This window comes from Neophocaena asiaeorientalis, unplaced genomic scaffold, assembly GCF_003031525.2.
Source record: "Neophocaena asiaeorientalis asiaeorientalis breed wild unplaced genomic scaffold, Neophocaena_asiaeorientalis_V1.1 scaffold469, whole genome shotgun sequence".
NCBI lineage: Eukaryota > Metazoa > Chordata > Mammalia > Artiodactyla > Phocoenidae > Neophocaena > Neophocaena asiaeorientalis.
The window spans coordinates 858,134-868,962 of NW_020172691.1; the positions used below are offsets into that span (position 1 = coordinate 858,134).

Below are 10,829 nucleotides of genomic sequence, written 5' to 3' on the forward strand. Positions count from 1 at the left end.
GTCTGCTGGGTAGAGGCTAGGGGCGGAGAAAGGACGGAGAGGTAATCGCGGGTATGCGGGGCGTGAGTCTGAGCTGTGTGCGCGTTCCAGTTCAGCGAGCATGTCGTACGCGCAGGTACAGTGTTGGGCTTCGGGCTGGGGGAGGCTGTTAGAACCAGAGATCATCCCGCCAGGAAGAAGCCCACAGGGTTCTAACCCGGTGTGTGTCTACCCAGCACGCGGCCGGGACTCCGGGGGCCTTCCTGGAGGTGGTGACAGGGGTGGGAGACAGCGATGAGGCTGGGGCAGCGTCCAGGCCAGAGATGGGGGACTTGAGCCAGGGCGGGGAGGGTGTGTGGGAGGCGCTACTGAAGGTAGCGTCCTCCTAGGAGAGTCAAACTTGGGGGTTCAGGGGAGGTGATTAAGCTCTGTTTTTCATATTCTTTTAGGAACCCTCTGAAGCGCAGAAAGTAGGAAGGTACTGGACACCTCCACCACCCTTTCTCCCCAGCCTCGGGGTTGCTCTCTCCCTCTGGCCCAGCCGCCACCCAAAAGACCAAGGGTGCCTGTCTGACTGTGCCCTGCCTGGGGCACGGGCATCCCCTCTGAGCTGATGTTGGGTGAAGGAATGAATGATGGGGTTGGTGACAGCACCCAGGAGCTGACCGCCCCCATCAGAGCAGCAGCCTCCGACTCCCATTTCTTAGGAAGACCTGCACACCCAGTGGCCTCTGGGGGATGCCAGGTAAACCTCTCCTTTCCTTCATTCACTGGAGAAACGTTCATCCAGCCCTACCCAGCGGTTACAGAGAAAGACACTGCGGGGAGGGTCTTGGACAAATTGCTCTAACAGCCTTTAGGAGACACCTCACCCGGTGGGCGCCTGTGAGGAGGGGGTCGGGATCGGTTCTCCCCCCTGGGACGGTGACAGAAGGGAGAGGAGTTTCCCAAGCAGCGAGTTTGCAAAGGCTCTTTGGCCTCCAAGAGGCAGCAGTTTTGGCAAGCTGAAAGCTTGCACCCCCCCACACACACCCGGGAGCTCCTCCCCCAACTGCCCAAGGCCTCCCTGGGGCACTCATGCTCTGGGGAGGGGGACAGACCACACAGAAACGGGGCTCCTGGGATGCTGCCTGCATCCTTTCTTTAGAATAACACTCCTTGTTCACAGAGGGTGGGGGAAAGTCAACTGGTCACAAGAACAGCCCCGGAGGGACACGATGGTGGCAGAGGCCTGACTTCACCAAGAACCCTCCCCTCAGGGCCCCTGTGGACAGAGAATGTTGCTCACCATCAAGCCTTCTGCCACTGCAGAGCCACCCCCCTTCCCCACAGTGGTGCACCGTGAGGGGATTCAGGATGGAGAAGAACCAGATACTGGCCCTGGATAGCTGAAGTGCATATCAAAGGAATGATTTCAGTGAGCCCAGACAGCATCTAGCATCTTCCCATATACAGAAAAGCACTGCAATCATTAACTAGAGATGTCAGCTTTTTGTGATTAGCAGGAACCTTTTGATGTTTGACTCTATGGGGTTTTCTTCAGCAAAAACTCCGAGGAACAGTTCCTCAGAGCTATATGAGAGGCAATGTCTTGGGCTACAGTCCTCAGTAAGTTCCTGGAATAAAACATAACTCACAGCTTTCAGGTCTTGTATTTTTCAGTCGACGCCCCCTGGGAACTCTGCAGCCCTGGCTGCTGTGTCCTCAGATGGGGGCCTGCCCTCTTGGCCTTTAGCAAAAGCCAGAGGAACTTCTGTGGAAGTGGAGAGGCAAGGGGGCCTCCTCCAGGCAGCCCTCCTTCCAGCATCTTCGTGCTCCTGCACAGGGACCTGGGGCCCCCCAGCATCTCCCCGACCCATGAGGCTCTTTGGGCTTCACTTTTTGCTTTACCCAGTGGCTGCCCTTCCCTTCCCAAGTTAGCTGCTCAGACAGGGAACATGCAGCGGTGGCCGGGGTCTCCCCACTCCCAGCCCCGTATGCAGGCCCCACCTCATGAGTGGGCAAGGCAACTGCAGTCCCAGGGCCTGGCCGCTGGCCCCACTGTCACGGAACCCCGAGGGGCTGGAAGCATGGGGCCCTGGTCTGCTCTGGACACTGGTCCTGGGGGCAACCCGAGCACTGGGCTAGTTTTTGTGAAGGACAGCAAGGTCCCATTCCTGATTCCCCCCGTTACGGGTGACGGTGACCTCCACTGTGTGTGTAGAGCCACACCTGGCACCAAGAACACCTCCAGACACCATGAGCTCTAAAATCCATACAAACGTTTATTCTGCCCCTGCCTGGGGGTGGGGGAGAGGGGATGCAGGAACTGGGGCACTGCGGGCCTTTACAGACAGCCCCCTGAGGAGGGCGGGGCTCTGGCGGGAAGACAAGTGTCCAGAGGCTGATGGGCCCTGGGGCGTCCAGAAGGCAAGGCCCTGGGGGCTGACGGAGGGGCTGGCTTGGTTCCCAGAACTCCCAGGTCCTGGCGGCTGTTGGGGTGCCGGTGCTCCACTCCCAGCTCTACCCCCGTCCCCCGGGAGGGAAGGCAGCACCAGGGCCTTGCTCCTCCAGGTGGGGGAAGACAACTGTGCAAGTTATCAGGTTTAAATTACAAATAATAAAAATAACAATACAAAATAAAAAGACAACTCCTGTCACAAACAAACCCTCGACAAGCCTGCCCAGCCGCCCCCCACCCACGAGGAGCAGGGGCAGGTGGTCTCGCTGCCTGGGGCACGAGCAGGGCCCGCTGGAGGTGCCGGGTGGGAGGGCCCTGGCCTCGCCCGTCGAGTCAGCAGCAGTCTCCAGAGGACAGAGGTCTGGGGCAGAGAGGCAGGGACGGGCGACGGGGTGCGGCGGGGGCTCGGGGCTCCGGGGTCAGTCTCGGCGCTGGGCTCTCGTGGCCTCCGGCTTGTCCCATTCTCTCGGTTTATGAGCTGAGGGCAGCGGGCCCCAGACGGCCCCACCCACCCTCTGAGGACCCTCAGGGAGCCGAAGACGAGGCAGGCGGGTACCTTCAAGGCCAGCAGGTCGCTCTCCAGGCTGTGGCCGATGAGGATGGTGTCTGAACTGAACATGCTCAGCAAGACGGCCTGGACGTCCCGCAGCGAGATGCTCGTGTCCGTGAGGTCGGCCTCAGTCACCCCTGAAAACCTGGGGCGGGAGGATGGAGGCCTTAGGGAGCTGGGGAGGGCACAGGGACCCCAACCCGGGGCTGGGCTGCGGGCAGGAAGGCTGGGCCGTGGTGGGGAATGGGGGTCCTGCCAGGGCTCCCAGCTCCTTGGTCAAGGGATCGGGGGTCAGGGTGGGAGGGGCACACCTAGTGTTATAGTCGACGATCTCATTGTCCGGCCTGACGAAGGTGTCGTACACAACCTGGAGCTCTGTGTCCACCACCGTGACACGCGTCAGCTCCAGGCCATACGTGGTGTAAGACTGCGGGGCCAGAGGACAGGCCTCAGACGGAGCGCCCGGTGGCCCTCCCCGGCCCCGCACACCAGCGCTCCCGCCTAGGCCACCCCTGTCCCTGAACCCTGCGGGCGGAGGCTCAGCTCCCACTCTCAGATACGGAAACCAGGCCAGAGGCCTTCCAGGTCTTCTCTGCGGGTCAGAGGGGGCGTGAGCCCAGGCACCTTCCCAAAACCAGAGCTGTGCTCATGAGGCCCACACAGCCTCCGAGAGCCAAGGTGGACCTTGTGTGCCAGGCCCTCGGGCGCAGGCAAGGCTGTGACAGGTGCTCAGCGGGCAGGTGGGCCCGGCTGCCGTTCATGCTCTTATCCCGGCACCTGCGCTGGCCCGAGGCTCTGGGAAGAGAGACCGGGTCAGCCCCGCTGGGCAGCCGGGCCACCTCACCATTTCACAGTCGAGGGCGTAGACTCCTGGGTGTGCATCTCCTGAAAATTCTTTCTCAAAGGTCTTCACAAACCCTTCGAGGTTTTCCTTCCGGCCGTCCTGCACGTGTTGCTGAGGGTGGGAGGGAAGGAAGGTCAGGGCGGCAGGCTCGGAAGGGCAAGGCCGGGCTCAGGGGGCTGTGCTGTGCTGGTGGCTTTCACAGACTGTCCACCTCTTCCCAAAGCCCCCAGACCAGGCAGGTAGATCAAGGATGGGAAAAGGGCAGCTCAGAGGTCAGGACTCTGGCCAGAATGGGGGAGGGGCTTCCCAGGACGAGGAAGGGCCCAGGACACCTACCTTGGCGACCTGACAGCCGGTGGAGCCAATGGCGGCCGAGCAGCATGTGTACTGAGTCTCCCAGCCCCCTGCCACTGCAAGGGAGATGCGGTCAGCAGACCTCCTTGATGCCCTGGGCCCAAGCCTCCCGCAGGGAACTACAAATGCCAGCTGGTTTGCCTGCGCGGGGCAGGGGCTTCCCAGTGCCCTTCCCTGGAGGGGCGCCAGGCCCGACCAGGCAGTGAGGGGCCAGGACAGCTCGCAGACCCGCCGCCCTGCCCAGGCTTAGCGCAAGCCCTTCGCATTTGGTAGTGAAGACACGCCTGGCGCGGCCCCCAGGGAGGCCTGCCCACCCAGAGACGGGTCTGCGGGCGGCCAGCCGGCAGCTCCACCCCGTGTGTTCCCAGGAGAGGGAATTTGGCCACGTCGGCGACAAAATGAAACAAGCAGTTGCAGGACAGGACGAACGCTTTGTTCCCACTGAGGCAGAACCGCCCACGTAGTTCCACGGGGACAGTCGTGGAAAGGATGCGTGGAGGCCTCATGAGGTGGGAGGCCTTCCTTTTATCTACCCAGGAACACTGTCACAGGAAGACCTTTGTGTTACTTTTCCCATGAAGAACAACCGACGGAAAAAAGTTACAAATGGTCAGAGCTGGCGCCAGCGCAGCCCAGCGGCCCAGCGGGGTCTCACCTCGGTTCCGGCGGAGCCGCCCCCAGTGGTAGCAGCACTCCTCGTCGCGCACGCAGCGGCCGGAGGAGGACACGACGTACTCGGCGCCGCAGCGGCAGCAGACCCTGCAGGCGGCTGCGAGTGGGGACGGGGCAGGAGGAAGGGCGATGCGTCAGGCCAGCCTGGGCCGGGCGTTCCCTGTCCCCAGATGGCCCCCTCCGCCCCAAGGGCAGTGGCGCAGGAGGTACTCACAGTCCTTGGGCTTCTTCTCCTCGGCCGTGAAGATGATGGCGCCCCCTGGCTTCTCGGGGTGCGGGAAGGGGTAGCCGTTCTCCTTGAGCTGGGCCTCGGTGAGCAGGTACTCCTTGAGGCGGCTGTACAGGGCGGCTCCTGGGGACAGGGGAGAGGGGGTCAGCCCCCAGCCGGGATGGGGCTGGACCCAGCGGCCGGGGAGGGTGGGAGAGCCTCCAGGGGCCGCACCCGGAGGAGCCAGGCTCACCTTTCAGATCCTCCACGCGGGGGCTGCTGGGACGGCTGAGCGAAAAGCTAGTCTTGGCAGCCAACTTGCCCCCCAGCACCACTTCATGGGACACCACCCTCCGGCCGCTGGGTTCTAGAAGGTGAGGGGAGGGTAAGCGAGGTTCAGACCTCAGCCCTCACAAGTGCTCCTCCACCCTCCTCCAGAAGGAGACGGCCTGACCTCCTGTGATGTGCACTCTTTGGGGAACAGCAGGCTGCCCGGCAGCCCCTCCACCGCCCCTGGACCCCCTGGGGGGTCTTCACCCCTTGGAGAAGAAAGGGAAAGGACTCTACACAGGCTCTGATGGCCACCTCGGGCGCTGTGCGCAGCTGCCTGCCAGGGAAGCGGGCCGAACCGGAGAGCAGGCGGAGCAGACGGGCGCTAATGCATCCTTCGAGAGGGCTCAGGAAATGCCGCCCTGCTTTGTGCTTTGAAGAGGCCCCCATTAGTGGCGGCCCTCGGCTCGCTGAGGAGGGCGGTTAACAGCAAGAGGAGGCTGTTCTGAGGGCATGGGCCCAGCGCCATCCTGACAGGAGCCTGGCAACCGGGTGGCCGGCGCGCAGAGCCTTTGTCTGACAACCTGCCGGTGGCCCGGGGAGGGCTGGGCCCCGGTCCTCCGGAGGCGACTTACTGTTAAGACCAGGCCCAGTGCCAGGGCCCAGGCCGCGCAGCTTCTTGAGGGTGTTCACGGCCACGTTCAGGTAGATGTTCTTGCTGGGGCTCCGGTCGTAGGCCACCTTCTCCTCGTTGAGCGCCTGCAGGAGGACACTCGGCTCAGCCCAGCCCAGCCCCGCCTCCCACCAGCCCCGCCCCACGCACCTTCTCTATGGCTTCCTGGTTAGAAGAGCAAAACTTGAGGCACTCTTCAATGAACAGGTTGAGATAGCGCTGGCGGATGACAGTGGGGACTTTGCCCCCGAACTCTTTTGGGATAACGGGCTTCTTTAAACTCTAGGGGAACAGAGACCAGCAGAGTGTGGCACGCTCCCGTCTGCACCCCGCTCAGGGTCTGCAAACTGAAACTGCTCGAAGGAGTAAGGCTACGGGTTAAATGGAAACAACAGGGGAGCAGGGAGAGGCAAGCTAAGCAGAGGGCTCACCTGTAAGGATGGACTGTGCGCCACACGCTTGGGGGCCACGGTGGCGGTAGTCTTGGACGCCATGCCCGACAACGTACGCGTCTTCAGGGGCTGGCTGCCCGGTTTGGGGCCATTGGGGGGCTGGCTGCTGCTGGCCGAGAGGGTCCTCTTGGCACCTGTAGGGGCTGGAGGGGGACGGGGGACGTGAGTACGGGAGGAGAGCACGCCCATCACTGAGCTGCAGAGCACCAGGCAGCTGCGGCCGTTCAGCACCAGCAGGACGTGCATCTCGGGGCACAGGTGGAAGGGCCGGGGTCTGGCCTGTGGGCTGTGGAACGCCATTAGGCTCTATCAGCTTTCAGGCAAGTCCATCGAGAGGGGACGCGACGAAAACGGGGCTTCGGAGGCCGGCTCAGGCAAGGTCGCCACTGGGGTGGCCCTGCAAGTGGCGGGGGGGTGTGGGGAGCCTCTGCCACATGCTGCGGCCCCGACCCCGAGGCGCTCAAGTGTGAGGGACGAAAGGCCCTGGCTCCTGGGCAGAGGGCCTGCTCACTGTGACCGGCCAGCCTGCCCCCAGCGACCTCTGTTCTGTCTCTCTCTTTGATGAGGTCACAAACCAGACAGTCTCCTGTGACCACCAGCAGGGCTGTTTCCAAGGGCCCGGAGGGTGGGTGGGGTGGCGGGAGGGCTCAGCCCCGAGGAAGGACAGAAGCAGCAAGGAGACCGAGGCACAGATACAGAGCGGCAGGGCCCACACCAGGCCCAGCCTCTTGGGCCACAAAGGAGGCCAGCTGCCGACCGGCCTCGGCTCTAAGAACGCACACTTTTCAGTGACGGAGGAAGGAACGCTTTTACGGTCATCTGGAGCATGAGGCATCGGATGACAGGTGAGTCCCCCTGGGGCTCAGGAGAGCCGCCACCCAACCCAAGCGCGTGCAGTGACAACGGTGGCAGGACTGTCCCAAGCCATCGGTGATGACCAGACAACCTGAGAGCAGGTGCAGGCTTTTGGGAGTGTGTGTCTCAGGTCCACAGCTCAGGTCGATCTCTGTTCACATCCCCAGGGCCAAACAGCTGCTAAAACCCATGCCGGAGATAGAGCCCCTGGCTGACAAGCCGCCTGGCTGTAAGTGCTCCCTCCAGCATCCTGGGGCAGGGGGAAGGATGGGGATCTGGCCAGCTTCTCCTAAAGGAGGCTCTAGCACCCAGGGAAACCAAGGAGGCCTGCGGAAGCCTGTATCCGCAGGACCAGCGTGTGGAGCCGTCTCCTCGGGGCTGACTCCTCAAAGGGGTCTTGGAACTAGCAGAAAGGACATCCCAGACAGCTGTTCAGACGGTAGGGGTCCCCCTGGCCCAAGGGGGCAAATGACTGCATCTGAACGAGCCTCCAGGTGGCTGCAGAGCCCCGGCACCTGTCCCACGTCCTCAGCCCCAGACACACCACTGAGCACCTCACGCATTGGACTGCTGAAGGGCAACCCAGCTTTCAGACAAGCCCAAGTTGGGGGAAAGGGGCCCTCAGGGTAGGAGGGGGAGGAAAACCAGCCCCCAACTCCCACCCCAGATCAGCTGGCTTGACTCAAGGGTGAAGGCCTCCAGGACCACCCCCCCCCATTGACACCTTACCAGGTGCAAGCCACACCTGGGTGGGAGCCCCCCACAGAGCAGGCAGCAGGGGCAGAGCGGAGTCACAGGCAGACCTCTGGGGCTGGTGGACAGACAGGGAAGGGAGGAAGACACCCCTCAGACTCCCTACGGCCCGCCCCACTGCTACCACCAAAGCCCACAGACGCCCAGAGCCGCCGGGCGCCACAACAGGCCTGCCTCAGCCTCCCACACAGCTGGGAGACTTTTATCCCCGTTTGACATATAATCACCGAGACGCAGCCAGGCCCTGCTCAAGGCCACCACTACTGGCATAAAAGGAGCCCGGCCTTGGGGTCCTCCCGCTGGACAAGAAGCACTCCCGAGACCACAACCCTGGGACCCACCTGCAGCCAGGAGGGGGTTGGGGACGTGGGCAATCCTCCTCTTCTCTCCGGGGGCTGAGATGTGCATGGAGGACTGCTTCTCGGCCAGCGGCTGGGCAGCCTGGAGCCGGCTGGCTGACTCCCTCTGTGCCTGCTGGGCCCGGCGGTAGCACACCTCCTGGGCAGTCGGGGGACGGGTAGGAGGCGCTGGGCCTCTGCTTGTGGGCTCCGCCTGGGTGACAAATTTCAAGTCCAGACTGCACATCAGAGGTACCCAGAGCAGGCCTCGCGGGGTGTCAGGAGAGGGGTAGTACTGTGGGGTGGGCGGCAGGTGCTCCAGGGCTGGGATGGAGCAGGCCACCTCAGAAGCCTCTTCCTGAGTGTGCAAGGGCCCCGGAGGGAACCAGCTCTCCTCCTCCTGAGTGTGCAGGGGTCCCGGAGGGAACCAGCTCTCCCCCTCCTGAGTGTGCAGGGGCCCAGGAGGGAACCAGCTGGTCTTCTGAGTTTGCTGATACCCTGGAAGAAACCAACTAGCTTCCCCCCAAGTTTGCAGATACCCGGGAGGGAACCAGCTTGGTGCTTCGGCTCTCAAATTCACCATGATGCTTCACTATCCCAGGTCCCTTCCCAGCCCTGCTGTCCTGGCTTCTAAGTGCCCAGACTGTGCTCTCAGCCCTTATATAGACACAGAGTGGGTGGGAACCCCCAGCACCTAGATTAGATTCTGCTTGATCCAATCTTCTCTGAACTGTACTTCCAAAATCCCCATCCGGGTGGGGCAGGGGTCTGGTGATTGGATCACCTGCAGTTCTTCAGCCAGGAGCCCTGTCTTCTGCTCCAGCCTTCCCTGTGCTAACTAACTGAGCAGCCCCATAGTGACTGACAATTGATCCTGTCTCTGGACCACAATGGAGAAAACCTAGGCTCAGAGAGGTCACACCACTTGCCCAAGATCACACAGCGTACCTCTGAACTGGGACTGGGATGGGGCAGTGCGACCCTGCTGGAGGGCTGCCCCTCATCTCGCTGTCCCTGCTCTGTGCCCCACTCTGCGCACTAAGTGCAACTTGATGACTGGACGTGGGTCCCTGGCATTTTTCTGCAGGACACAGGCAGTGCTGGATCCACGGCTGCCAGAGGCACCCATGGGCAAGGGAGAGCGCGGCCCATCTCCCCCCTGCCAGCCTCCACCCAGGACCCAGAAGCAGGCCCTCCCTTACCTCCTTGCCTTGCTTGGAGAGGTGAGAGATCCTCCTCTTCTGCCCAGGAAACAGAGTGGTCAGCCCCGAGTGCCCCTGTTCCTCGGTCTTCTCCTCCTTGGGGGGCTGAGACACACATCCGGCCCTCAGCGAGGCCCCCCGCCCACACACACCAATGCTGCGGCTCTTCTCACCCTGGCCCGCAGCACGTGGAGGATCTGACTCCCAGGCCCGAGGAGCAGGTGGAAGACAGTACCGTGCTGAGGGAGGGCTGCCTCGTCTAGAGATGCAATTTGGGGCATATGCCCCACCTCCCAGGTGAGCAAACAGACTTGGCGCCCCGGAGCCAAGGCCCCCAGTTGCTGCCTGTACCCCGGGCCCTCCTCCCAGGCCCTGCGGATGGTGAGTTCTGCAGACTTGGCCCAGCCCACGCTCACGCCTGCCTCTTGCTCTCCTCCCACCCAGCCAGCACAGGGACGAGCTCAGAATCGTGGGAATGAAGGGGAAGAAATCAGAAAAGCAAAGGGCCAAGAACAGGGTGGGGCACTAAGGGAGGGAGTAAGGGGTGGGGCCAGGGTCCCACCCTGGGATCCCTCAGAAGCCGCAGGTTCTCTGGAGGGACTGACTGGCTCAGCCTGCTTTGTTTAGAGCAAGCTCCCTCTGGTGGCGAGGTGGGGACACTGCAGCAGGAGACCAGAAAGGTGGAGGCTGGCTGAGTTTGGGGGGGTCAGGGACGGGTTGTGGGGGAGAGGAAGCCGGGGAAGGAGGGAGGAGGGGAGAGGCAAGAGAGGCAGGGGAGAAGCAATGCTTCAGTGGGGAGAGAGGGCTGGGGAAGGCGGGATGGTGGTGCCTGATACCCCTTGGCCAGGATGCTCTCAGGAGGCTGCCGCGGGAACCCCGCCGGGTGGGCCATAAGCCAGCGTCCTCTTTCTGGACGGGGTGCAGGGGGGCAGCAGGCAGCCAGCGAGGGGTCCTGAATTCTGAACGAGTTGAGAGGCCGACGCTGAGCGAGCCGTCTCCACCAGGCGCTGGGACTCCAGTCACGGGGGAAGCCAGGAAGGAGCCCGGCTGCCTGAGCCCAGCCCGCCCTCACCTGCCGGGCCAGGCGGCCCTTGTCCTCCGTCTTGACAGCGGTGGACTCGTTGAAAATGCGCAGACACTCCTCCATGGGGTCGGAGTCAAAGTCGACCTCCTTCTCCAGGGCCGAGTAGTCCACGTCGGAGCCCGCCCCCGAGGAGGAGGAGGAGGAGGAGGAGGAGG

The 10,829-nt window shown here is 62.9% G+C and overlaps 1 protein-coding gene and 1 long non-coding RNA gene across 3 annotated transcripts in view; one reads left to right on the top strand and one right to left on the bottom strand.

The window, feature by feature from the left end:
• LOC112396389 (uncharacterized) lies at positions 1 to 1,600 on the top strand. Of its 2 annotated transcripts, none has more exons than XR_003002549.1 (3): positions 1 to 115; positions 429 to 724; positions 1,148 to 1,600. It is a non-coding gene; the product is annotated as an uncharacterized LOC112396389 (long non-coding RNA). The 2 variants fall into 2 exon arrangements; XR_003002548.1 differs by having other exon boundaries at positions 1,239 to 1,600.
• A 21-nt stretch (positions 1,601 to 1,621) lies between these two features.
• REXO1 (RNA exonuclease 1 homolog) overlaps positions 1,622 to 10,829 on the bottom strand; it is a 20,843-nt gene continuing 11,635 nt past the window's right edge. Inside the window, exons 3-16 of the mRNA XM_024739990.1 lie at positions 10,663 to 10,829; positions 9,591 to 9,695; positions 8,392 to 8,602; positions 6,422 to 6,585; positions 6,141 to 6,272; positions 5,953 to 6,076; positions 5,301 to 5,414; positions 5,054 to 5,191; positions 4,823 to 4,936; positions 4,150 to 4,223; positions 3,814 to 3,924; positions 3,281 to 3,396; positions 2,658 to 3,114; positions 1,622 to 1,732 (exon numbers count right to left, since the gene is read on the bottom strand). The exon at positions 10,663 to 10,829 is cut by the window's right edge and continues 35 nt beyond it. Coding sequence (XP_024595758.1) covers positions 1,622 to 1,732; positions 2,658 to 3,114; positions 3,281 to 3,396; positions 3,814 to 3,924; positions 4,150 to 4,223; positions 4,823 to 4,936; positions 5,054 to 5,191; positions 5,301 to 5,414; positions 5,953 to 6,076; positions 6,141 to 6,272; positions 6,422 to 6,585; positions 8,392 to 8,602; positions 9,591 to 9,695; positions 10,663 to 10,829 — 2,138 coding nt within the window. The remainder of the gene's footprint in view (positions 1,733 to 2,657; positions 3,115 to 3,280; positions 3,397 to 3,813; positions 3,925 to 4,149; positions 4,224 to 4,822; positions 4,937 to 5,053; positions 5,192 to 5,300; positions 5,415 to 5,952; positions 6,077 to 6,140; positions 6,273 to 6,421; positions 6,586 to 8,391; positions 8,603 to 9,590; positions 9,696 to 10,662) is intronic.